The sequence below is a fragment of the Drosophila subpulchrella genome, chromosome 3R (genome assembly GCF_014743375.2).
Source record: "Drosophila subpulchrella strain 33 F10 #4 breed RU33 chromosome 3R, RU_Dsub_v1.1 Primary Assembly, whole genome shotgun sequence".
Taxonomy (NCBI): domain Eukaryota; kingdom Metazoa; phylum Arthropoda; class Insecta; order Diptera; family Drosophilidae; genus Drosophila; species Drosophila subpulchrella.
In genome coordinates, this window is record NC_050609.1 from 9713056 (window position 1) to 9740036 (window position 26981).

The 26981-nt window shown below is 40.8% G+C and overlaps 4 protein-coding genes across 11 annotated transcripts in view; 3 read left to right on the forward strand and 1 right to left on the reverse strand.

Moving 5' to 3' along the window:
- The window catches only part of LOC119549676 (soluble guanylate cyclase 88E), an 88861-nt gene that overhangs the window by 48672 nt on the left and 13208 nt on the right, over positions 1-26981 (reverse strand). The gene's annotated exons all lie outside the window — the stretch shown is intronic.
- On the forward strand, positions 3119-4856 carry LOC119549752. Of its 2 annotated transcripts, none has more exons than XM_037857999.1 (2): positions 3119-3466; positions 3609-4856. In XM_037857999.1, the coding sequence occupies exons 1-2, from the start codon at positions 3266-3268 to the stop codon at positions 3741-3743; spliced, it is 336 nt and encodes a 111-aa protein (XP_037713927.1). In that variant the 5' UTR covers positions 3119-3265; the 3' UTR covers positions 3744-4856. The 2 variants fall into 2 exon arrangements, with proteins under 2 accessions (XP_037713927.1, XP_037713934.1); XM_037858006.1 differs by having other exon boundaries at positions 4530-4856.
- On the forward strand, positions 11650-13107 carry LOC119549776. 2 transcript variants are annotated; one of them, XM_037858040.1, is made up of 2 exons: positions 11650-11907; positions 12050-13107. In XM_037858040.1, exons 1-2 carry the CDS (start codon positions 11707-11709, stop codon positions 12182-12184), a joined length of 336 nt encoding a protein of 111 aa, XP_037713968.1. In that variant the 5' UTR covers positions 11650-11706; the 3' UTR covers positions 12185-13107. The 2 variants fall into 2 exon arrangements, with proteins under 2 accessions (XP_037713968.1, XP_037713976.1); XM_037858048.1 differs by having other exon boundaries at positions 12971-13107.
- LOC119549792 lies at positions 17064-18781 on the forward strand. Of its 3 annotated transcripts, none has more exons than XR_005219428.1 (3): positions 17064-18331; positions 18475-18623; positions 18691-18746. XR_005219428.1 is itself a non-coding variant. In XM_037858060.1 (2 exons), exons 1-2 carry the CDS (start codon positions 18131-18133, stop codon positions 18598-18600), a joined length of 327 nt encoding a protein of 108 aa, XP_037713988.1. In that variant the 5' UTR covers positions 17093-18130; the 3' UTR covers positions 18601-18781. The 3 variants fall into 3 exon arrangements, 1 of the variants encoding a protein (XP_037713988.1); XR_005219429.1 differs by having other exon boundaries at positions 17090-18060; positions 18128-18331; positions 18475-18781; XM_037858060.1 differs by having other exon boundaries at positions 17093-18331; positions 18475-18781.

Consider the following 26981-nt stretch of genomic DNA (forward strand, 5'->3'; position numbering starts at 1 on the left):
AAAGAAAATGAGTTCCACGACAGTAGATCGACTCCAACGTTTGGAGGAAGAAGTCCGCGGGTTGCGCGAGGAAGTCAAGGCAGGCAACGCCCTGGTTTTGGCCATTTTGCAAAAAATGGTTCCAATAACCAGGGAGGACTTCCCAATCCAAACGTTGGATTGAAAAGAAAATGAGTTCCACGACAGTAGATCGACTCCAACGTTTGGAGGAAGAAGTCCGCGGGTTGCGCGAGGAAGTCAAGGCAGGCAACGCCCTGGTTTTGGCCATTTTGCAAAAAATGGTTCCAATAACCAGGGAGGACTTCCCAATCCAAACGTTGGATTGAAAAGAAAATGAGTTCCACGACAGTAGATCGACTCCAACGTTTGGAGGAAGAAGTCCGCGGGTTGCGCGAGGAAGTCAAGGCAGGCAACGCCCTGGTTTTGGCCATTTTGCAAAAAATGGTTCCAATAACCAGGGAGGACTTCCCAATCCAAACGTTGGATTGAAAAGAAAATGAGTTCCACGACAGTAGATCGACTCCAACGTTTGGAGGAAGAAGTCCGCGGGTTGCGCGAGGAAGTCAAGGCAGGCAACGCCCTGGTTTTGGCCATTTTGCAAAAAATGGTTCCAATAACCAGGGAGGACTTCCCAATCCAAACGTTGGATTGAAAAGAAAATGAGTTCCACGACAGTAGATCGACTCCAACGTTTGGAGGAAGAAGTCCGCGGGTTGCGCGAGGAAGTCAAGGCAGGCAACGCCCTGGTTTTGGCCATTTTGCAAAAAATGGTTCCAATAACCAGGGAGGACTTCCCAATCCAAACGTTGGATTGAAAAGAAAATGAGTTCCACGACAGTAGATCGACTCCAACGTTTGGAGGAAGAAGTCCGCGGGTTGCGCGAGGAAGTCAAGGCAGGCAACGCCCTGGTTTTGGCCATTTTGCAAAAAATGGTTCCAATAACCAGGGAGGACTTCCCAATCCAAACGTTGGATTGAAAAGAAAATGAGTTCCACGACAGTAGATCGACTCCAACGTTTGGAGGAAGAAGTCCGCGGGTTGCGCGAGGAAGTCAAGGCAGGCAACGCCCTGGTTTTGGCCATTTTGCAAAAAAATGGTTCCAATAACCAGGGAGGACTTCCCAATCCAACGTTGGATTGAAAAGAAAATGAGTTCCACGGACAGTAGATCGACTCCAACGTTTGGAGGAAGAAGTCCGCGGGTTGCGCGAGGAAGTCAAGGCAGGCAACGCCCTGGTTTTGGCCATTTTGCAAAAAATGGTTCCAATAACCAGGGAGGACTTCCCAATCCAAACGTTGGATTGAAAAGAAAATGAGTTCCCACGACAGTAGATCGACTCCAACGTTTGGAGGAAGAAGTCCGCGGGTTGCGCGAGGAAGTCAAGGCAGGCAACGCCCTGGTTTTGGCCATTTTGCAAAAAATGGTTCCAATAACCAGGGAGGACTTCCCAATCCAAACGTTGGAGCGATTGAAAGAGATGGGACGAAAAACTGTACGAGAAAGTGGACACATATGTAAGTTTCCAATATCAAAGACAGACTGTAATATAATAACAAACTGTAAAATTCGGAAATATTAAAAAATGATATTCCATATATATATATTTCGAAATAGGTGTTTTTCCTGTTTTCTAATAATTTTTATATTTTTTTTCAGACACCGCTCTTTAAATCTATAATAAATAACAACATTGTTACTAATTTAAATAAAATAATAAGCCCTGACGTAATAATGGAAATAAATTACGGGGGCACATTAAATATCCCAACAAACAGATGGATAAGGCATTGAACATGTATTCAATTGAACTACAGCGCAATGCAAGACGTAAAAGTAAAGTGTGGGAGTTTTTTAGTTTAATTTGTTATTTCGCTTGACTCACTTATTAATAAAAGGAAAAAAAAAATCAGTTTATTAAATGCTTACGCCGCCAGCCGCCGACAATTTCACCGGCGGCGTACCCGCCGCCGCCGCCGGTTCTTTCTAACGGCTACGCCGCCGCCGCTGGGTAATTTAGAACTCTACGCCGCCGCCGCTGCTGAAACCATCGGCGTAAACCTCTAACAAGGGCCAACCGGGAACCAGCTTCACCAGATGAAAATTAAATGTTAAATGTTAAGTGTTAAATATTAAATGTTATAAATGTTACTGTTTTCCGAGGTCGGCTTCCCGAAGTAATCTGCCCTTCACATTAAAGACAATTATCTAACATATTTCTTCCCTTTTTCAAGAAAATGAGTTCCACGACAGTAGATCGACTCCAACGTTTGGAGGAAGAAGTCCGCGGGTTGCGCGAGGAAGTCAAGGCAGGCAACGCCCTGGTTTTGGCCATTTTGCAAAAAATGGTTCCAATAACCAGGGAGGACTTCCCAATCCAAACGTTGGAGCGATTAAAAGAGATCGACGAAAGACTGTACGATAAAGTGGACACATATGTAAGTTTCCAATATCAAAGACAGACTGTAATATAATAACAAACTGTAAAATTCGGAAATATTAAAAAATGATATTCCATATATATATATTTCGAAATAGGTTTTTTTCCTGTTTTCTAATAATTTTTATATTTTTTTTCAGACACCGCTCTTTAAATCGATAATAAATAATAACATTGTTTCAAATTTACCAAATCAAAAATTTTAATTGTGCTTTGCAGAATCCCTTAAAAGAGATGGGTACGGAGCGGCAGAATACGGCCCTTGTGCAAATATTATAAATTATATATTATTTTATAAATACTATTTACCAAATCAAAAATTTTAATTGTGCTTTGCAGAATCCCTTAAAAGAGATGGGTACGGAGCGGCAGAATACGCGAAAGACATCCGGTTGGCCCTTGTGCGGCAAAAAAACAGAGTGTATAAAAGAAACAGAGCACGCGCAAGGGCCAACCGGGAACCAGCTTCACCAGAAAATTAAATGTTAAATGTTAAGTGTTAAATATTAAATGTTATAAAATAAATGTTAAATGTTAAATGTTAAGTGTTAAATATTAAATGTTATAAAATAAATGTTATAAAATGTTATATAAATATTAATTATTATGAAATTAAATGAGTTATTATTTTATGCTAGTAAGAGAAGTAAGTAATGGAAACTGAAACGAAATAAACGTTATAATGGCCCTAAATTACGGGGGCACAAAACAAAAAAGGGGATTGTCTCGTTTAAAAATTTTAATTTGATACTACAAGGTACGCCGAAGTAATCTGCCCTTCACATTAAAGACAATTATCTAACATATTTCTTCCCTTTTTTAAGAAAATGAGTTCCACGACAGTAGATCGACTCCAACGTTTGGAGGAAGAAGTCCGCGGGTTGCGCGAGGAAGTCAAGGCAGGCAACGCCCTGGTTTTGGCCATTTTGCAAAAAATGGTTCCAATAACCAGGGAGGACTTCCCAATCCAAACGTTGGAGCGATTGAAAGAGATGGACGAAAAACTGTACGAGAAAGTGGACACATATGTAAGTTTCCAATATCAAAGACAGACTGTAATATAATAACAAACTGTAAAATTCGGAAATATTAAAAAATGATATTCCATATATATATATTTCGAAATAGGTTTTTTTCCTGTTTTCTAATAATTTTTATATTTTTTTTCAGACACCGCTCTTTAAATCTATAATAAATAACAACATTGTTACTAATTTAAATAAAATAATAAGCCCTGATGTAATAATGGAAATAAATTACGGGGGCACATTAAATATCCCAACAAACAGATGGATAAGGCATTGAACATGTATTCAATTGAACTACAGCGCAACGCAAGACGTAAAAGTAAAGTGTGGGAGTTTTTTAGTTTAATTTGTTATTTCGCTTGACTCACTTATTAATAAAAGGAAAAAAAAAATCAGTTTATTAAATGCTTACGCCGCCAGCCGCCGACAATTTCACCGGCGGCGTACCCGCCGCCGCCGCCGGTTCTTTCTAACGGCTACGCCGCCGCCGCTGGGTAATTTAGAACTCTACGCCGCCGCCGCTGCTGAAACCATCGGCGTAAACCTCTAACAAGGGCCAACCGGGAACCAGCTTCACCAGATGAAAATTAAATGTTAAATGTTAAGTGTTAAATATTAAATGTTATAAATGTTACTGTTTTCCGAGGTCGGCTTCCCGAAGTAATCTGCCCTTCACATTAAAGACAATTATCTAACATATTTCTTCCCTTTTTCAAGAAAATGAGTTCCACGACAGTAGATCGACTCCAACGTTTGGAGGAAGAAGTCCGCGGGTTGCGCGAGGAAGTCAAGGCAGGCAACGCCCTGGTTTTGGCCATTTTGCAAAAAATGGTTCCAATAACCAGGGAGGACTTCCCAATCCAAACGTTGGAGCGATTAAAAGAGATCGACGAAAGACTGTACGATAAAGTGGACACATATGTAAGTTTCCAATATCAAAGACAGACTGTAATATAATAACAAACTGTAAAATTCGGAAATATTAAAAAATGATATTCCATATATATATATTTCGAAATAGGTTTTTTTCCTGTTTTCTAATAATTTTTATATTTTTTTTCAGACACCGCTCTTTAAATCGATAATAAATAATAACATTGTTTCAAATTTACCAAATCAAAAATTTTAATTGTGCTTTGCAGAATCCCTTAAAAGAGATGGGTACGGAGCGGCAGAATACGGCCCTTGTGCAAATATTATAAATTATATATTATTTTATAAATACTATTTACCAAATCAAAAATTTTAATTGTGCTTTGCAGAATCCCTTAAAAGAGATGGGTACGGAGCGGCAGAATACGCGAAAGACATCCGGTTGGCCCTTGTGCGGCAAAAAAACAGAGTGTATAAAAGAAACAGAGCACGCGCAAGGGCCAACCGGGAACCAGCTTCACCAGAAAATTAAATGTTAAATGTTAAGTGTTAAATATTAAATGTTATAAAATAAATGTTAAATGTTAAATGTTAAGTGTTAAATATTAAATGTTATAAAATAAATGTTATAAAATGTTATATAAATATTAATTATTATGAAATTAAATGAGTTATTATTTTATGCTAGTAAGAGAAGTAAGTAATGGAAACTGAAACGAAATAAACGTTATAATGGCCCTAAATTACGGGGGCACAAAACAAAAAAGGGGATTGTCTCGTTTAAAAATTTTAATTTGATACTACAAGGTACGCCGAAGTAATCTGCCTTTCACATTAAAGACAATTATCTAACATATTTCTTCCCTTTTTTAAGAAAATGAGTTCCACGACAGTAGATCGACTCCAACGTTTGGAGGAAGAAGTCCGCGGGTTGCGCGAGGAAGTCAAGGCAGGCAACGCCCTGGTTTTGGCCATTTTGCAAAAAATGGTTCCAATAACCAGGGAGGACTTCCCAATCCAAACGTTGGAGCGATTGAAAGAGATGGACGAAAAACTGTACGAGAAAGTGGACACATATGTAAGTTTCCAATATCAAAGACAGACTGTAATATAATAACAAACTGTAAAATTCGGAAATATTAAAAAATGATATTCCATATATATATATTTCGAAATAGGTGTTTTTCCTGTTTTCTAATAATTTTTATATTTTTTTTCAGACACCGCTCTTTAAATCTATAATAAATAACAACATTGTTACTAATTTAAATAAAATAATAAGCCCTGACGTAATAATGGAAATAAATTACGGGGGCACATTAAATATCCCAACAAACAGATGGATAAGGCATTGAACATGTATTCAATTGAACTACAGCGCAACGCAAGACGTAAAAGTAAAGTGTGGGAGTTTTTTAGTTTAATTTGTTATTTCGCTTGACTCACTTATTAATAAAAGGAAAAAAAAAATCAGTTTATTAAATGCTTACGCCGCCAGCCGCCGACAATTTCACCGGCGGCGTACCCGCCGCCGCCGCCGGTTCTTTCTAACGGCTACGCCGCCGCCGCTGGGTAATTTAGAACTCTACGCCGCCGCCGCTGCTGAAACCATCGGCGTAAACCTCTAACAAGGGCCAACCGGGAACCAGCTTCACCAGATGAAAATTAAATGTTAAATGTTAAGTGTTAAATATTAAATGTTATAAATGTTACTGTTTTCCGAGGTCGGCTTCCCGAAGTAATCTGCCCTTCACATTAAAGACAATTATCTAACATATTTCTTCCCTTTTTCAAGAAAATGAGTTCCACGACAGTAGATCGACTCCAACGTTTGGAGGAAGAAGTCCGCGGGTTGCGCGAGGAAGTCAAGGCAGGCAACGCCCTGGTTTTGGCCATTTTGCAAAAAATGGTTCCAATAACCAGGGAGGACTTCCCAATCCAAACGTTGGATTGAAAAGAAAATGAGTTCCACGACAGTAGATCGACTCCAACGTTTGGAGGAAGAAGTCCGCGGGTTGCGCGAGGAAGTCAAGGCAGGCAACGCCCTGGTTTTGGCCATTTTGCAAAAAATGGTTCCAATAACCAGGGAGGACTTCCCAATCCAAACGTTGGATTGAAAAGAAAATGAGTTCCACGACAGTAGATCGACTCCAACGTTTGGAGGAAGAAGTCCGCGGGTTGCGCGAGGAAGTCAAGGCAGGCAACGCCCTGGTTTTGGCCATTTTGCAAAAAATGGTTCCAATAACCAGGGAGGACTTCCCAATCCAAACGTTGGATTGAAAAGAAAATGAGTTCCACGACAGTAGATCGACTCCAACGTTTGGAGGAAGAAGTCCGCGGGTTGCGCGAGGAAGTCAAGGCAGGCAACGCCCTGGTTTTGGCCATTTTGCAAAAAATGGTTCCAATAACCAGGGAGGACTTCCCAATCCAAACGTTGGATTGAAAAGAAAATGAGTTCCACGACAGTAGATCGACTCCAACGTTTGGAGGAAGAAGTCCGCGGGTTGCGCGAGGAAGTCAAGGCAGGCAACGCCCTGGTTTTGGCCATTTTGCAAAAAATGGTTCCAATAACCAGGGAGGACTTCCCAATCCAAACGTTGGATTGAAAAGAAAATGAGTTCCACGACAGTAGATCGACTCCAACGTTTGGAGGAAGAAGTCCGCGGGTTGCGCGAGGAAGTCAAGGCAGGCAACGCCCTGGTTTTGGCCATTTTGCAAAAAATGGTTCCAATAACCAGGGAGGACTTCCCAATCCAAACGTTGGATTGAAAAGAAAATGAGTTCCACGACAGTAGATCGACTCCAACGTTTGGAGGAAGAAGTCCGCGGGTTGCGCGAGGAAGTCAAGGCAGGCAACGCCCTGGTTTTGGCCATTTTGCAAAAAATGGTTCCAATAACCAGGGAGGACTTCCCAATCCAAACGTTGGATTGAAAAGAAAATGAGTTCCACGACAGTAGATCGACTCCAACGTTTGGAGGAAGAAGTCCGCGGGTTGCGCGAGGAAGTCAAGGCAGGCAACGCCCTGGTTTTGGCCATTTTGCAAAAAATGGTTCCAATAACCAGGGAGGACTTCCCAATCCAAACGTTGGATTGAAAAGAAAATGAGTTCCACGACAGTAGATCGACTCCAACGTTTGGAGGAAGAAGTCCGCGGGTTGCGCGAGGAAGTCAAGGCAGGCAACGCCCTGGTTTTGGCCATTTTGCAAAAAATGGTTCCAATAACCAGGGAGGACTTCCCAATCCAAACGTTGGAGCGATTAAAAGAGATCGACGAAAGACTGTACGATAAAGTGGACACATATGTTAGTTTCCAATATCAAAGACAGACTGTAATATAATAACAAACTGTAAAATTCGGAAATATTAAAAAATGATATTCCATATATATATATTTCGAAATAGGTTTTTTTCCTGTTTTCTAATAATTTTTATATTTTTTTTCAGACACCGCTCTTTAAATCGATAATAAATAATAACATTGTTTCAAATTTACCAAATCAAAAATTTTAATTGTGCTTTGCAGAATCCCTTAAAAGAGATGGGTACGGAGCGGCAGAATACGGCCCTTGTGCAAATATTATAAATTATATATTATTTTATAAATACTATTTACCAAATCAAAAATTTTAATTGTGCTTTGCAGAATCCCTTAAAAGAGATGGGTACGGAGCGGCAGAATACGCGAAAGACATCCGGTTGGCCCTTGTGCGGCAAAAAAACAGAGTGTATAAAAGAAACAGAGCACGCGCAAGGGCCAACCGGGAACCAGCTTCACCAGAAAATTAAATGTTAAATGTTAAGTGTTAAATATTAAATGTTATAAAATAAATGTTAAATGTTAAATGTTAAGTGTTAAATATTAAATGTTATAAAATAAATGTTATAAAATGTTATATAAATATTAATTATTATGAAATTAAATGAGTTATTATTTTATGCTAGTAAGAGAAGTAAGTAATGGAAACTGAAACGAAATAAACGTTATAATGGCCCTAAATTACGGGGGCACAAAACAAAAAAGGGGATTGTCTCGTTTAAAAATTTTAATTTGATACTACAAGGTACGCCGAAGTAATCTGCCCTTCACATTAAAGACAATTATCTAACATATTTCTTCCCTTTTTTAAGAAAATGAGTTCCACGACAGTAGATCGACTCCAACGTTTGGAGGAAGAAGTCCGCGGGTTGCGCGAGGAAGTCAAGGCAGGCAACGCCCTGGTTTTGGCCATTTTGCAAAAAATGGTTCCAATAACCAGGGAGGACTTCCCAATCCAAACGTTGGAGCGATTGAAAGAGATGGACGAAAAACTGTACGAGAAAGTGGACACATATGTAAGTTTCCAATATCAAAGACAGACTGTAATATAATAACAAACTGTAAAATTCGGAAATATTAAAAAATGATATTCCATATATATATATTTCGAAATAGGTGTTTTTCCTGTTTTCTAATAATTTTTATATTTTTTTTCAGACACCGCTCTTTAAATCTATAATAAATAACAACATTGTTACTAATTTAAATAAAATAATAAGCCCTGACGTAATAATGGAAATAAATTACGGGGGCACATTAAATATCCCAACAAACAGATGGATAAGGCATTGAACATGTATTCAATTGAACTACAGCGCAACGCAAGACGTAAAAGTAAAGTGTGGGAGTTTTTTAGTTTAATTTGTTATTTCGCTTGACTCACTTATTAATAAAAGGAAAAAAAAATCAGTTTATTAAATGCTTACGCCGCCAGCCGCCGACAATTTCACCGGCGGCGTACCCGCCGCCGCCGCCGGTTCTTTCTAACGGCTACGCCGCCGCCGCTGGGTAATTTAGAACTCTACGCCGCCGCCGCTGCTGAAACCATCGGCGTAAACCTCTAACAAGGGCCAACCGGGAACCAGCTTCACCAGATGAAAATTAAATGTTAAATGTTAAGTGTTAAATATTAAATGTTATAAATGTTACTGTTTTCCGAGGTCGGCTTCCCGAAGTAATCTGCCCTTCACATTAAAGACAATTATTTAACATATTTCTTCCCTTTTTCAAGAAAATGAGTTCCACGACAGTAGATCGACTCCAACGTTTGGAGGAAGAAGTCCGCGGGTTGCGCGAGGAAGTCAAGGCAGGCAACGCCCTGGTTTTGGCCATTTTGCAAAAAATGGTTCCAATAACCAGGGAGGACTTCCCAATCCAAACGTTGGATTGAAAAGAAAATGAGTTCCACGACAGTAGATCGACTCCAACGTTTGGAGGAAGAAGTCCGCGGGTTGCGCGAGGAAGTCAAGGCAGGCAACGCCCTGGTTTTGGCCATTTTGCAAAAAATGGTTCCAATAACCAGGGAGGACTTCCCAATCCAAACGTTGGATTGAAAAGAAAATGAGTTCCACGACAGTAGATCGACTCCAACGTTTGGAGGAAGAAGTCCGCGGGTTGCGCGAGGAAGTCAAGGCAGGCAACGCCCTGGTTTTGGCCATTTTGCAAAAAATGGTTCCAATAACCAGGGAGGACTTCCCAATCCAAACGTTGGATTGAAAAGAAAATGAGTTCCACGACAGTAGATCGACTCCAACGTTTGGAGGAAGAAGTCCGCGGGTTGCGCGAGGAAGTCAAGGCAGGCAACGCCCTGGTTTTGGCCATTTTGCAAAAAATGGTTCCAATAACCAGGGAGGACTTCCCAATCAAAACGTTGGATTGAAAAGAAAATGAGTTCCACGACAGTAGATCGACTCCAACGTTTGGAGGAAGAAGTCCGCGGGTTGCGCGAGGAAGTCAAGGCAGGCAACGCCCTGGTTTTGGCCATTTTGCAAAAAATGGTTCCAATAACCAGGGAGGACTTCCCAATCCAAACGTTGGATTGAAAAGAAAATGAGTTCCACGACAGTAGATCGACTCCAACGTTTGGAGGAAGAAGTCCGCGGGTTGCGCGAGGAAGTCAAGGCAGGCAACGCCCTGGTTTTGGCCATTTTGCAAAAAATGGTTCCAATAACCAGGGAGGACTTCCCAATCCAAACGTTGGATTGAAAAGAAAATGAGTTCCACGACAGTAGATCGACTCCAACGTTTGGAGGAAGAAGCCCGCGGGTTGCGCGAGGAAGTCAAGGCAGGCAACGCCCTGGTTTTGGCCATTTTGCAAAAAATGGTTCCAATAACCAGGGAGGACTTCCCAATCCAAACGTTGGATTGAAAAGAAAATGAGTTCCACGACAGTAGATCGACTCCAACGTTTGGAGGAAGAAGTCCGCGGGTTGCGCGAGGAAGTCAAGGCAGGCAACGCCCTGGTTTTGGCCATTTTGCAAAAAATGGTTCCAATAACCAGGGAGGACTTCCCAATCCAAACGTTGGATTGAAAAGAAAATGAGTTCCACGACAGTAGATCGACTCCAACGTTTGGAGGAAGAAGTCCGCGGGTTGCGCGAGGAAGTCAAGGCAGGCAACGCCCTGGTTTTGGCCATTTTGCAAAAAATGGTTCCAATAACCAGGGAGGACTTCCCAATCCAAACGTTGGAGCGATTAAAAGAGATCGACGAAAGACTGTACGATAAAGTGGACACATATGTTAGTTTCCAATATCAAAGACAGACTGTAATATAATAACAAACTGTAAAATTCGGAAATATTAAAAAATGATATTCCATATATATATATTTCGAAATAGGTTTTTTTCCTGTTTTCTAATAATTTTTATATTTTTTTTCAGACACCGCTCTTTAAATCGATAATAAATAATAACATTGTTTCAAATTTACCAAATCAAAAATTTTAATTGTGCTTTGCAGAATCCCTTAAAAGAGATGGGTACGGAGCGGCAGAATACGGCCCTTGTGCAAATATTATAAATTATATATTATTTTATAAATACTATTTACCAAATCAAAAATTTTAATTGTGCTTTGCAGAATCCCTTAAAAGAGATGGGTACGGAGCGGCAGAATACGCGAAAGACATCCGGTTGGCCCTTGTGCGGCAAAAAAACAGAGTGTATAAAAGAAACAGAGCACGCGCAAGGGCCAACCGGGAACCAGCTTCACCAGAAAATTAAATGTTAAATATTAAATGTTATAAAATAAATGTTAAATGTTAAATGTTAAGTGTTAAATATTAAATGTTATAAAATAAATGTTATATAAATATTAATTATTATGAAATTAAATGAGTTATTATTTTATGCTAGTAAGAGAAGTAAGTAATGGAAACTGAAACGAAATAAACGTTATAATGGCCCTAAATTACGGGGGCACAAAACAAAAAAGGGGATTGTCTCGTTTAAAAATTTTAATTTGATACTATTGTACAAGGTACGCCGAAGTAATCTGCCCTTCACATTAAAGACAATTATCTAACATATTTCTTCCCTTTTTTAAGAAAATGAGTTCCACGACAGTAGATCGACTCCAACGTTTGGAGGAAGAAGTCCGCGGGTTGCGCGAGGAAGTCAAGGCAGGCAACGCCCTGGTTTTGGCCATTTTGCAAAAAATGGTTCCAATAACCAGGGAGGACTTCCCAATCCAAACGTTGGAGCGATTGAAAGAGATGGACGAAAAACTGTACGAGAAAGTGGACACATATGTAAGTTTCCAATATCAAAGACAGACTGTAATATAATAACAAACTGTAAAATTCGGAAATATTAAAAAATGATATTCCATATATATATATTTCGAAATAGGTTTTTTTCCTGTTTTCTAATAATTTTTATATTTTTTTTCAGACACCGCTCTTTAAATCTATAATAAATAACAACATTGTTACTAATTTAAATAAAATAATAAGCCCTGATGTAATAATGGAAATAAATTACGGGGGCACATTAAATATCCCAACAAACAGATGGATAAGGCATTGAACATGTATTCAATTGAACTACAGCGCAACGCAAGACGTAAAAGTAAAGTGTGGGAGTTTTTTAGTTTAATTTGTTATTTCGCTTGACTCACTTATTAATAAAAGGAAAAAAAAAATCAGTTTATTAAATGCTTACGCCGCCAGCCGCCGACAATTTCACCGGCGGCGTACCCGCCGCCGCCGCCGGTTCTTTCTAACGGCTACGCCGCCGCCGCTGGGTAATTTAGAACTCTACGCCGCCGCCGCTGCTGAAACCATCGGCGTAAACCTCTAACAAGGGCCAACCGGGAACCAGCTTCACCAGATGAAAATTAAATGTTAAATGTTAAGTGTTAAATATTAAATGTTATAAATGTTACTGTTTTCCGAGGTCGGCTTCCCGAAGTAATCTGCCCTTCACATTAAAGACAATTATCTAACATATTTCTTCCCTTTTTCAAGAAAATGAGTTCCACGACAGTAGATCGACTCCAACGTTTGGAGGAAGAAGTCCGCGGGTTGCGCGAGGAAGTCAAGGCAGGCAACGCCCTGGTTTTGGCCATTTTGCAAAAAATGGTTCCAATAACCAGGGAGGACTTCCCAATCCAAACGTTGGAGCGATTAAAAGAGATCGACGAAAGACTGTACGATAAAGTGGACACATATGTAAGTTTCCAATATCAAAGACAGACTGTAATATAATAACAAACTGTAAAATTCGGAAATATTAAAAAATGATATTCCATATATATATATTTCGAAATAGGTTTTTTTCCTGTTTTCTAATAATTTTTATATTTTTTTTCAGACACCGCTCTTTAAATCGATAATAAATAATAACATTGTTTCAAATTTACCAAATCAAAAATTTTAATTGTGCTTTGCAGAATCCCTTAAAAGAGATGGGTACGGAGCGGCAGAATACGGCCCTTGTGCAAATATTATAAATTATATAATATTTTATAAATACTATTTACCAAATCAAAAATTTTAATTGTGCTTTGCAGAATCCCTTAAAAGAGATGGGTACGGAGCGGCAGAATACGCGAAAGACATCCGGTTGGCCCTTGTGCGGCAAAAAAACAGAGTGTATAAAAGAAACAGAGCACGCGCAAGGGCCAACCGGGAACCAGCTTCACCAGAAAATTAAATGTTAAATGTTAAATATTAAATGTTATAAAATAAATGTTAAATGTTAAATGTTAAGTGTTAAATATTAAATGTTATAAAATAAATGTTATAAAATGTTATATAAATATTAATTATTATGAAATTAAATGAGTTATTATTTTATGCTAGTAAGAGAAGTAAGTAATGGAAACTGAAACGAAATAAACGTTATATATAAATAATATTAATATTTTAAGTTTACGTAAGTAAACTAAGTAAATAAGTAAATGCCGCTCACGGGCATTAACACTGTCTAATTTATGTGCTTTATATACCGAGTACTTTCAGAATAAACAGTTGGGAATTATTAGAGAGAATGCGTCTAGAGTATTGCACTAAGGGGGTGCATCGTCTTTTTTTGCAAAAAATGCGAAAAGATTAAAATTTTCAGGTTTGAATGCCAATGGATTGGAAATTAAGCAACGAGCTCAACAAGGTATGACATTCCACAATCGTCCGATTTTAATAAAATTAAATTTGAAACTTAGAACTAATTAAAAAATGTTATTTTCAAGCGTAGGAGGTTATATGTTAAAAAACACCGAAGCTATAATTTGTTTTATATTATTTTTCCACCAATTTCCCGATCGTTCCTATGGCAGCTATATGATATAGTCGTCCGATTTTGATAAAACTTGGATCCGGCGTGCCTACGCTCGTGCCGCTGTACCACTCCGGGTTGAAGTCCGCTCCTAGGTCTGATCGCCTTGGCTGCCATTCGAGAATGAGAGCGAGCTTCCGCCCTTGCGGCCGCATGTAAGCACGGCTTGCCGGGTTTCTTCGTTTCCCAACACAGTTTCTTATCGAACCTCCCGCCTATCGCTATCGGCACTATCAGCTGTTGGCCCTCGGTTGACCAACACTGGGTGGTTTTCCAGCCCTGGTGCGCGCAATATTTAAATCGGATAAGCTTAGCTTCTAGTTTGAACTTAAATAAATTGCCTTCGTGGCGTAACGACTTATATTATAATTATATTATATATTATAACTTATAAATAAATGGCCTTCGTGGCGTAATCTCCAATTTTATGCCTTCGTGGCGGAAAGAATAGAAGTGGCGAAATGTGGAGGGTGTGTTTCACGCATCCTCACAGAGGTTATATGTTAAAAAACACTATAATTTGTTTTATATTATTTTTCCACCAATTTCCCGATCGTTCCTATGGCAGCTATATGATATAGTCGTCCGATTTTGATAAAATTTAATTCGAAATCCCTAACTAAATAAAAAAAGTTATTTCCAAGCTTAGGAGGTTATATGTTAAAAAACACCAAAGATATAATTTTTTTAAATTTTTTTTTCCGATTATTCCTATGGGATCTATAAGATATAGTTGTCCGATCCGGCTGGTTCTGACTTATATACTACCTGCAAAAGATATAAGACTTTCGGGAAAGTTTCAGCCCGATAGCTTTAAAGCTGAGAGACTCGTTTGCGTAGAAGCGGACGGACGTTCATCCGGACGGACAGACAGGCGGACAGACGGACATGGCTAGATCGACTCGGCTAGTTACCCTGATCAAGAATATATATACTTTATGGGGTCGGAAACGCTTCCTTCTGCCTGTTACATACTTTCCGACGAATCTAGTATACCTGTTTACTCTACGAGTAACGGGTATAATTATATTCCCAATAGTATAAGATAATATGTCAAAAAACAACGAAGCTATAATTTGTTTCATATTATTTTCCTACCAATTTTCCGATCGTTCCTATGGCAGCTATATGATATAGTCGTCCGATTTTATTAAAATTAAATTCGAAATTATGAGTTAATTAAAAAATGTTATTTCCAAGCGTAGGGGGTTATGTGTCAAAAAACCCCAAAGATATAATTATACCCGTTACTCGTAGAGTAAAAGGGTATACTAGATTCGTCGAAAAGTATGTAACAGGCAGAAGGAAGCGTTTCCGACCCCATAAAGTATATATATTCTTGATCAGGATCACTAGCCGAGTCGATCTAGCCATGTCCGTCTGTCCGTCTGTCCGTATGAACGCTGAGATCTCGGAAACTATGAGAGTTACAATACTGGGATTAGGCACGCAGATTCCTGAGATTCCTGCGCAGCGCAAGTTTGTTTCAGTAGAGTGCCACGCCCACTCTAACGCCCACAAACCGCCCAAAACTGGCTCCTACAGTTTTGATGCTGTATTGTTCTGATGTATTGTTCTCGTCAATACCTATCGATTGGCCAAAAAAAATGTTTGCCACGCCCACTCTAACGCCCACAAACCGCCCGAGCCTGTGGCGCCCACAATTTTCATGCTAGATACAAAATTTTAAGTGAATTGTATTGGTCTCGTCAATACCTATCGATTGATCCAAAAAAATTTTCCACGCCCACTCTAACGCCCATAACGCTTAACACTGTATACCGCCGGTAGGTGGCGCATTTTAATCTCGCTTTGCTGCTTGCATATCTCCGTTTAGCTGAGTAACGGGTATCTGATAGTCGAGGTACTCGACTATAGCGTTCTTCCATGTTTTTCTTTTGTTGTATTAGCAACATATAAATGGTTCGCTTATCAGCTTCTCTATCTGAGCGAAGGCTTATAACCTCTTCTTTGAGCCGCGCATTGTCGTCGGTAAGCTGTTTGACCTGCAGAGAAATAGCCCCAATATCGCTTTTCAGCTCTTGTTTAAGCCCATCGACGTCCGATTTAGTTGGCAGATTTTTTAACTTTATGTCGAGCAGCTTCGACATAGCTGATGTCAGATCCTTCTAGGATGTTCCACCTGCAATGTTTTGGGACATATTCTCCAGCTTCCGCTTTTGTGATGCCTGCACCGGTGATAAGTAGTTATCTTTTTCATCCGAACTCGACATGACTAATAACGCCCTTTATTTATCTAGCCTAGCAGTATGCTCTATTTTAATAAAAAAGGTATCTATGGCCCTTCCGTGGTGGCCGCTAACCGATATTTTCAACGTTCTCGTTGAGTGTTAGGCAACTCACAGCGGCTGCGAACAGCTGATGGTTACCACCTCTAGTCTTATTTACTTCTTCCTACGCCGGTTCAACTCATCCGCGCTTTCCTGCCTTTTCCCGGTTTTCCACAACTTTCGCCGAAAAAATGAGTGAAAACCGAGATTAGCTTTTTGCAAAACTAAATGCTGATTCTCGTGAGGTACGCTGGTCCACTGCGGATCCTCCGTGTTTTCTGTGGTCAGTGAGCACAGCGTCGACGTTTGGCCGTAAGTTTGTGTTTTTTATGGTGCGGATGTCTTAAGAAGCGACACTTTTCTCGGAGCCTGATAAAAAACTCGACTACACACTTCACTTTCTTTCTTCCTTTTTAAGCAAAGTACTGTATCATTTAAAAGGCATTTAAATTACCTTTCTATTGATGCCAACATTTACAAGAAATAAGTTCAAACTATGAGTATATTTAACTTTTGTTTCGTTAATCTTCCTATGCCGACTAGTGTACACTGAAAAAACAATTGAAAAACTTTGAATTCAAATATACCGATATTTGTTTTCATTTTCTATCGTTCTATAGTGTACCTAGTCTAATACGTACTAGCTAATTGTTGCTGTTAAATGAAATACATTAATAAATGCAGTATCTAGTAAATTATATTCTTTCTTGATCAGAATAACTTTGCGAGTGGATCTACCCATTTCCGTCTGTCTGTTTGAACGCTGTGATCTCGGAAACTATAAGTAGAAAATAGAGTATTTCTATTAAAATTCCTTAGCTTTCGACTTATCGCAAAATTGTTGTTCAAATGTGCTACGTCCGCTCTAAGGCCCACAAAAATGTGTAAAGTAAAATTATAATATCAAAAATATCTCCAATACCCATCTAAATATCCACAAAGTAGTCAAATTGGTTTGAGCAAATAATGCATAGCTCCATTATGGTCTATATTTCTATTCTTCCTTGTATATTGTATGCAAGTCGGCCGACTTTATATGATTTATAGCTGCAACAGCAAAGATCTGAAAGAGTGTACATACTTCGGCTTCCCGAAGTAATCTGCCCTTCACATTAAAGACAATTATCTAACATATTTCTTCCCTTTTTTAAGAAAATGAGTTCCACGACAGTAGATCGACTCCAACGTTTGGAGGAAGAAGTCCGCGGGTTGCGCGAGGAAGTCAAGGCAGGCAACGCCCTGGTTTTGGCCATTTTGCAAAAAATGGTTCCAATAACCAGGGAGGACTTCCCAATCCAAACGTTGGAGCGATTGAAAGAGATATAAATCGTTAATTAATAATAACATTGTTACAAATTTAAATAAACTTATAAGCCCAGATGTAATAATGGAACTAAATTACGGGGGCACAAAAAAAAAGGGGATTGTCTCTTTTAAAAATTTTAATTTGATACTACAAGGTACGCCGAAGTAATCTGCCCTTCACATTAAAGACAATTATCTAACATATTTCTTCCCTTTTTTAAGAAAATGAGTTCCACGACAGTAGATCGACTCCAACGTTTGGAGGAAGAAGTCCGCGGGTTGCGCGAGGAAGTCAAGGCAGGCAACGCCCTGGTTTTGGCCATTTTGCAAAAAATGGTTCCAATAACCAGGGAGGACTTCCCAATCCAAACGTTGGAGCGATTGAAAGAGATATAAATCGTTAATTAATAATAACATTGTTACAAATTTAAATAAACTTATAAGCCCAGATGTAATAATGGAACTAAATTACGGGGGCACAAAAAAAAAAGGGGATTGTCTCTTTTAAAAATTTTAATTTGATACTACAAGGTACGCCGAAGTAATCTGCCCTTCACATTAAAGACAATTATCTAACATATTTCTTCCCTTTTTTAAGAAAATGAGTTCCACGACAGTAGATCGACTCCAACGTTTGGAGGAAGAAGTCCGCGGGTTGCGCGAGGAAGTCAAGGCAGGCAACGCCCTGGTTTTGGCCATTTTGCAAAAAATGGTTCCAATAACCAGGGAGGACTTCCCAATCCAAACGTTGGAGCGATTGAAAGAGATGGACGAAAAACTGTACGAGAAAGGGGACACGTATGTAAGTTTCTAATATCAAAGACAGACTGTAATATAATAACAAACTGTAAAATTCGGAAATATTAAAAAATGATATTCCATATATATATATTTCGAAATAGGTTTTTTTTCCTGTTTTCTAATAATTTTTATATTTTTTTTCAGACACCGATCTTTAAATCGATATTAAATAATAACATTGTTACAAATTTAAATAAACTTATAAGCCCAGATGTAATAATGGAACTAAATTACGGGGGCACAAAAAAAAAAGGGGATTGTCTCTTTTAAAAATTTTAATTTGATACTACAAGGTACGCCGAAGTAATCTGCCCTTCACATTAAAGACAATTATCTAACATATTTCTTCCCTTTTTTAAGAAAATGAGTTCCACGACAGTAGATCGACTCCAACGTTTGGAGGAAGAAGTCCGCGGGTTGCGCGAGGAAGTCAAGGCAGGCAACGCCCTGGTTTTGGCCATTTTGCAAAAAATAGTTCCAATAACCAGGGAGGACTTCCCAATCCAAACGTTGGATTGAAAAGAAAATGAGTTCCACGACAGTAGATCGACTCCAACGTTTGGAGGAAGAAGTCCGCGGGTTGCGCGAGGAAGTCAAGGCAGGCAACGCCCTGGTTTTGGCCATTTTGCAAAAAATGGTTCCAATAACCAGGGAGGACTTCCCAATCCAAACGTTGGATTGAAAAGAAAATGAGTTCCACGACAGTAGATCGACTCCAACGTTTGGAGGAAGAAGTCCGCGGGTTGCGCGAGGAAGTCAAGGCAGGCAACGCCCTGGTTTTGGCCATTTTGCAAAAAATGGTTCCAATAACCAGGGAGGACTTCCCAATCCAAACGTTGGATTGAAAAGAAAATGAGTTCCACGACAGTAGATCGACTCCAACGTTTGGAGGAAGAAGTCCGCGGGTTGCGCGAGGAAGTCAAGGCAGGCAACGCCCTGGTTTTGGCCATTTTGCAAAAAATGGTTCCAATAACCAGGGAGGACTTCCCAATCCAAACGTTGGATTGAAAAGAAAATGAGTTCCACGACAGTAGATCGACTCCAACGTTTGGAGGAAGAAGTCCGCGGGTTGCGCGAGGAAGTCAAGGCAGGCAACGCCCTGGTTTTGGCCATTTTGCAAAAAATGGTTCCAATAACCAGGGAGGACTTCCCAATCCAAACGTTGGATTGAAAAGAAAATGAGTTCCACGACAGTAGATCGACTCCAACGTTTGGAGGAAGAAGTCCGCGGGTTGCGCGAGGAAGTCAAGGCAGGCAACGCCCTGGCTTTGGCCATTTTGCAAAAAATGGTTCCAATAACCAGGGAGGACTTCCCAATCCAAACGTTGGATTGAAAAGAAAATGAGTTCCACGACAGTAGATCGACTCCAACGTTTGGAGGAAGAAGTCCGCGGGTTGCGCGAGGAAGTCAAGGCAGGCAACGCCCTGGTTTTGGCCATTTTGCAAAAAATGGTTCCAATAACCAGGGAGGACTTCCCAATCCAAACGTTGGATTGAAAAGAAAATGAGTTCCACGACAGTAGATCGACTCCAACGTTTGGAGGAAGAAGTCCGCGGGTTGCGCGAGGAAGTCAAGGCAGGCAACGCCCTGGTTTTGGCCATTTTGCAAAAAATGGTTCCAATAACCAGGGAGGACTTCCCAATCCAAACGTTGGATTGAAAAGAAAATGAGTTCCACGACAGTAGATCGACTCCAACGTTTGGAGGAAGAAGTCCGCGGGTTGCGCGAGGAAGTCAAGGCAGGCAACGCCCTGGTTTTGGCCATTTTGCAAAAAATGGTTCCAATAACCAGGGAGGACTTCCCAATCCAAACGTTGGATTGAAAAGAAAATGAGTTCCACGACAGTAGATCGACTCCAACGTTTGGAGGAAGAAGTCCGCGGGTTGCGCGAGGAAGTCAAGGCAGGCAACGCCCTGGTTTTGGCCATTTTGCAAAAAATGGTTCCAATAACCAGGGAGGACTTCCCAATCCAAACGTTGGATTGAAAAGAAAATGAGTTCCACGACAGTAGATCGACTCCAACGTTTGGAGGAAGAAGTCCGCGGGTTGCGCGAGGAAGTCAAGGCAGGCAACGCCCTGGTTTTGGCCATTTTGCAAAAAATGGTTCCAATAACCAGGGAGGACTTCCCAATCCAAACGTTGGATTGAAAAGAAAATGAGTTCCACGACAGTAGATCGACTCCAACGTTTGGAGGAAGAAGTCCGCGGGTTGCGCGAGGAAGTCAAGGCAGGCAACGCCCTGGTTTTGGCCATTTTGCAAAAAATGGTTCCAATAACCAGGGAGGACTTCCCAATCCAAACGTTGGATTGAAAAGAAAATGAGTTCCACGACAGTAGATCGACTCCAACGTTTGGAGGAAGAAGTCCGCGGGTTGCGCGAGGAAGTCAAGGCAGGCAACGCCCTGGTTTTGGCCATTTTGCAAAAAATGGTTCCAATAACCAGGGAGGACTTCCCAATCCAAACGTTGGATTGAAAAGAAAATGAGTTCCACGACAGTAGATCGACTCCAACGTTTGGAGGAAGAAGTCCGCGGGTTGCGCGAGGAAGTCAAGGCAGGCAACGCCCTGCTTTTGGCCATTTTGCAAAAAATGGTTCCAATAACCAGGGAGGACTTCCCAATCCAAACGTTGGATTGAAAAGAAAATGAGTTCCACGACAGTAGATCGACTCCAACGTTTGGAGGAAGAAGTCCGCGGGTTGCGCGAGGAAGTCAAGGCAGGCAACGCCCTGGTTTTGGCCATTTTGCAAAAAATGGTTCCAATAACCAGGGAGGACTTCCCAATCCAAACGTTGGATTGAAAAGAAAATGAGTTCCACGACAGTAGATCGACTCCAACGTTTGGAGGAAGAAGTCCGCGGGTTGCGCGAGGAAGTCAAGGCAGGCAACGCCCTGGTTTTGGCCATTTTGCAAAAAATGGTTCCAATAACCAGGGAGGACTTCCCAATCCAAACGTTGGATTGAAAAGAAAATGAGTTCCACGACAGTAGATCGACTCCAACGTTTGGAGGAAGAAGTCCGCGGGTTGCGCGAGGAAGTCAAGGCAGGCAACGCCCTGGTTTTGGCCATTTTGCAAAAAATGGTTCCAATAACCAGGGAGGACTTCCCAATCCAAACGTTGGATTGAAAAGAAAATGAGTTCCACGACAGTAGATCGACTCCAACGTTTGGAGGAAGAAGTCCGCGGGTTGCGCGAGGAAGTCAAGGCAGGCAACGCCCTGGTTTTGGCCATTTTGCAAAAAATGGTTCCAATAACCAGGGAGGACTTCCCAATCCAAACGTTGGATTGAAAAGAAAATGAGTTCCACGACAGTAGATCGACTCCAACGTTTGGAGGAAGAAGTCCGCGGGTTGCGCGAGGAAGTCAAGGCAGGCAACGCCCTGGTTTTGGCCATTTTGCAAAAAATGGTTCCAATAACCAGGGAGGACTTCCCAATCCAAACGTTGGATTGAAAAGAAAATGAGTTCCACGACAGTAGATCGACTCCAACGTTTGGAGGAAGAAGTCCGCGGGTTGCGCGAGGAAGTCAAGGCAGGCAACGCCCTGGTTTTGGCCATTTTGCAAAAAATGGTTCCAATAACCAGGGAGGACTTCCCAATCCAAACGTTGGATTGAAAAGAAAATGAGTTCCACGACAGTAGATCGACTCCAACGTTTGGAGGAAGAAGTCCGCGGGTTGCGCGAGGAAGTCAAGGCAGGCAACGCCCTGGTTTTGGCCATTTTGCAAAAAATGGTTCCAATAACCAGGGAGGACTTCCCAATCCAAACGTTGGATTGAAAAGAAAATGAGTTCCACGACAGTAGATCGACTCCAACGTTTGGAGGAAGAAGTCCGCGGGTTGCGCGAGGAAGTCAAGGCAGGCAACGCCCTGGTTTTGGCCATTTTGCAAAAAATGGTTCCAATAACCAGGGAGGACTTCCCAATCCAAACGTTGGATTGAAAAGAAAATGAGTTCCACGACAGTAGATCGACTCCAACGTTTGGAGGAAGAAGTCCGCGGGTTGCGCGAGGAAGTCAAGGCAGGCAACGCCCTGGTTTTGGCCATTTTGCAAAAAATGGTTCCAATAACCAGGGAGGACTTCCCAATCCAAACGTTGGATTGAAAAGAAAATGAGTTCCACGACAGTAGATCGACTCCAACGTTTGGAGGAAGAAGTCCGCGGGTTGCGCGAGGAAGTCAAGGCAGGCAACGCCCTGGTTTTGGCCATTTTGCAAAAAATGGTTCCAATAACCAGGGAGGACTTCCCAATCCAAACGTTGGATTGAAAAGAAAATGAGTTCCACGACAGTAGATCGACTCCAACGTTTGGAGGAAGAAGTCCGCGGGTTGCGCGAGGAAGTCAAGGCAGGCAACGCCCTGGTTTTGGCCATTTTGCAAAAAATGGTTCCAATAACCAGGGAGGACTTCCCAATCCAAACGTTGGATTGAAAAGAAAATGAGTTCCACGACAGTAGATCGACTCCAACGTTTGGAGGAAGAAGTCCGCGGGTTGCGCGAGGAAGTCAAGGCAGGCAACGCCCTGGTTTTGGCCATTTTGCAAAAAATGGTTCCAATAACCAGGGAGGACTTCCCAATCCAAACGTTGGATTGAAAAGAAAATGAGTTCCACGACAGTAGATCGACTCCAACGTTTGGAGGAAGAAGTCCGCGGGTTGCGCGAGGAAGTCAAGGCAGGCAACGCCCTGGTTTTGGCCATTTTGCAAAAAATGGTTCCAATAACCAGGGAGGACTTCCCAATCCAAACGTTGGATTGAAAAGAAAATGAGTTCCACGACAGTAGATCGACTCCAACGTTTGGAGGAAGAAGTCCGCGGGTTGCGCGAGGAAGTCAAGGCAGGCAACGCCCTGGTTTTGGCCATTTTGCAAAAAATGGTTCCAATAACCAGGGAGGACTTCCCAATCCAAACGTTGGATTGAAAAGAAAATGAGTTCCACGACAGTAGATCGACTCCAACGTTTGGAGGAAGAAGTCCGCGGGTTGCGCGAGGAAGTCAAGGCAGGCAACGCCCTGGTTTTGGCCATTTTGCAAAAAATGGTTCCAATAACCAGGGAGGACTTCCCAATCCAAACGTTGGATTGAAAAGAAAATGAGTTCCACGACAGTAGATCGACTCCAACGTTTGGAGGAAGAAGTCCGCGGGTTGCGCGAGGAAGTCAAGGCAGGCAACGCCCTGGTTTTGGCCATTTTGCAAAAAATGGTTCCAATAACCAGGGAGGACTTCCCAATCCAAACGTTGGATTGAAAAGAAAATGAGTTCCACGACAGTAGATCGACTCCAACGTTTGGAGGAAGAAGTCCGCGGGTTGCGCGAGGAAGTCAAGGCAGGCAACGCCCTGGTTTTGGCCATTTTGCAAAAAATGGTTCCAATAACCAGGGAGGACTTCCCAATCCAAACGTTGGATTGAAAAGAAAATGAGTTCCACGACAGTAGATCGACTCCAACGTTTGGAGGAAGAAGTCCGCGGGTTGCGCGAGGAAGTCAAGGCAGGCAACGCCCTGGTTTTGGCCATTTTGCAAAAAATGGTTCCAATAACCAGGGAGGACTTCCCAATCCAAACGTTGGATTGAAAAGAAAATGAGTTCCACGACAGTAGATCGACTCCAACGTTTGGAGGAAGAAGTCCGCGGGTTGCGCGAGGAAGTCAAGGCAGGCAACGCCCTGGTTTTGGCCATTTTGCAAAAAATGGTTCCAATAACCAGGGAGGACTTCCCAATCCAAACGTTGGATTGAAAAGAAAATGAGTTCCACGACAGTAGATCGACTCCAACGTTTGGAGGAAGAAGTCCGCGGGTTGCGCGAGGAAGTCAAGGCAGGCAACGCCCTGGTTTTGGCCATTTTGCAAAAAATGGTTCCAATAACCAGGGAGGACTTCCCAATCCAAACGTTGGATTGAAAAGAAAATGAGTTCCACGACAGTAGATCGACTCCAACGTTTGGAGGAAGAAGTCCGCGGGTTGCGCGAGGAAGTCAAGGCAGGCAACGCCCTGGTTTTGGCCATTTTGCAAAAAATGGTTCCAATAACCAGGGAGGACTTCCCAATCCAAACGTTGGAGCGATTGAAAGAGATGGACGAAAAACTGTACGAGAAAGTGGACACATATGTAAGTTTCCAATATCAAAGACAGACTGTAATATAATAACAAACTGTAAAATTCGGAAATATTAAAAAATGATATTCCATATATATATATTTCGAAATAGGTGTTTTTCCTGTTTTCTAATAATTTTTATATTTTTTTTCAGACACCGCTCTTTAAATCTATAATAAATAACAACATTGTTACTAATTTAAATAAAATAATAAGCCCTGACGTAATAATGGAAATAAATTACGGGGGCACATTAAATATCCCAACAAACAGATGGATAAGGCATTGAACATGTATTCAATTGAACTACAGCGCAACGCAAGACGTAAAAGTAAAGTGTGGGAGTTTTTTAGTTTAATTTGTTATTTCGCTTGACTCACTTATTAATAAAAGGAAAAAAAAAATCAGTTTATTAAATGCTTACGCCGCCAGCCGCCGACAATTTCACCGGCGGCGTACCCGCCGCCGCCGCCGGTTCTTTCTAACGGCTACGCCGCCGCCGCTGGGTAATTTAGAACTCTACGCCGCCGCCGCTGCTGAAACCATCGGCGTAAACCTCTAACAAGGGCCAACCGGGAACCAGCTTCACCAGATGAAAATTAAATGTTAAATGTTAAGTGTTAAATATTAAATGTTATAAATGTTACTGTTTTCCGAGGTCGGCTTCCCGAAGTAATCTGCCCTTCACATTAAAGACAATTATCTAACATATTTCTTCCCTTTTTCAAGAAAATGAGTTCCACGACAGTAGATCGACTCCAACGTTTGGAGGAAGAAGTCCGCGGGTTGCGCGAGGAAGTCAAGGCAGGCAACGCCCTGGTTTTGGCCATTTTGCAAAAAATGGTTCCAATAACCAGGGAGGACTTCCCAATCCAAACGTTGGAGCGATTAAAAGAGATCGACGAAAGACTGTACGATAAAGTGGACACATATGTAAGTTTCCAATATCAAAGACAGACTGTAATATAATAACAAACTGTAAAATTCGGAAATATTAAAAAATGATATTCCATATATATATATTTCGAAATAGGTTTTTTTCCTGTTTTCTAATAATTTTTATATTTTTTTTCAGACACCGCTCTTTAAATCGATAATAAATAATAACATTGTTTCAAATTTACCAAATCAAAAATTTTAATTGTGCTTTGCAGAATCCCTTAAAAGAGATGGGTACGGAGCGGCAGAATACGGCCCTTGTGCAAATATTATAAATTATATATTATTTTATAAATACTATTTACCAAATCAAAAATTTTAATTGTGCTTTGCAGAATCCCTTAAAAGAGATGGGTACGGAGCGGCAGAATACGCGAAAGACATCCGGTTGGCCCTTGTGCGGCAAAAAAACAGAGTGTATAAAAGAAACAGAGCACGCGCAAGGGCCAACCGGGAACCAGCTTCACCAGAAAATTAAATGTTAAATGTTAAGTGTTAAATATTAAATGTTATAAAATAAATGTTAAATGTTAAATGTTAAGTGTTAAATATTAAATGTTATAAAATAAATGTTATAAAATGTTATATAAATATTAATTATTATGAAATTAAATGAGTTATTATTTTATGCTAGTAAGAGAAGTAAGTAATGGAAACTGAAACGAAATAAACGTTATAATGGCCCTAAATTACGGGGGCACAAAACAAAAAAGGGGATTGTCTCGTTTAAAAATTTTAATTTGATACTACAAGGTACGCCGAAGTAATCTGCCTTTCACATTAAAGACAATTATCTAACATATTTCTTCCCTTTTTTAAGAAAATGAGTTCCACGACAGTAGATCGACTCCAACGTTTGGAGGAAGAAGTCCGCGGGTTGCGCGAGGAAGTCAAGGCAGGCAACGCCCTGGTTTTGGCCATTTTGCAAAAAATGGTTCCAATAACCAGGGAGGACTTCCCAATCCAAACGTTGGAGCGATTGAAAGAGATGGACGAAAAACTGTACGAGAAAGTGGACACATATGTAAGTTTCCAATATCAAAGACAGACTGTAATATAATAACAAACTGTAAAATTCGGAAATATTAAAAAATGATATTCCATATATATATATTTCGAAATAGGTGTTTTTCCTGTTTTCTAATAATTTTTATATTTTTTTTCAGACACCGCTCTTTAAATCTATAATAAATAACAACATTGTTACTAATTTAAATAAAATAATAAGCCCTGACGTAATAATGGAAATAAATTACGGGGGCACATTAAATATCCCAACAAACAGATGGATAAGGCATTGAACATGTATTCAATTGAACTACAGCGCAATGCAAGACGTAAAAGTAAAGTGTGGGAGTTTTTTAGTTTAATTTGTTATTTCGCTTGACTCACTTATTAATAAAAGGAAAAAAAAAATCAGTTTATTAAATGCTTACGCCGCCAGCCGCCGACAATTTCACCGGCGGCGTACCCGCCGCCGCCGCCGGTTCTTTCTAACGGCTACGCCGCCGCCGCTGGGTAATTTAGAACTCTACGCCGCCGCCGCTGCTGAAACCATCGGCGTAAACCTCTAACAAGGGCCAACCGGGAACCAGCTTCACCAGATGAAAATTAAATG

Coding starts and splice junctions, on each gene's coding strand:
- LOC119549752 (XM_037857999.1), top strand. CDS start 3,266: ATGAGTTCCACGACAGTAGATCGACTCCAACGTTTGGAGGAAGAAGTC. Junction 3,467..3,608: donor ACGAGAAAGTGGACACATAT/GTAAGTTTCCAA, acceptor ATTTTTTTTCAG/ACACCGCTCTTTAAATCTAT.
- LOC119549776 (XM_037858040.1), top strand. CDS start 11,707: ATGAGTTCCACGACAGTAGATCGACTCCAACGTTTGGAGGAAGAAGTC. Junction 11,908..12,049: donor ACGAGAAAGTGGACACATAT/GTAAGTTTCCAA, acceptor ATTTTTTTTCAG/ACACCGCTCTTTAAATCTAT.
- LOC119549792 (XM_037858060.1), top strand. CDS start 18,131: ATGAGTTCCACGACAGTAGATCGACTCCAACGTTTGGAGGAAGAAGTC. Junction 18,332..18,474: donor ACGAGAAAGGGGACACGTAT/GTAAGTTTCTAA, acceptor ATTTTTTTTCAG/ACACCGATCTTTAAATCGAT.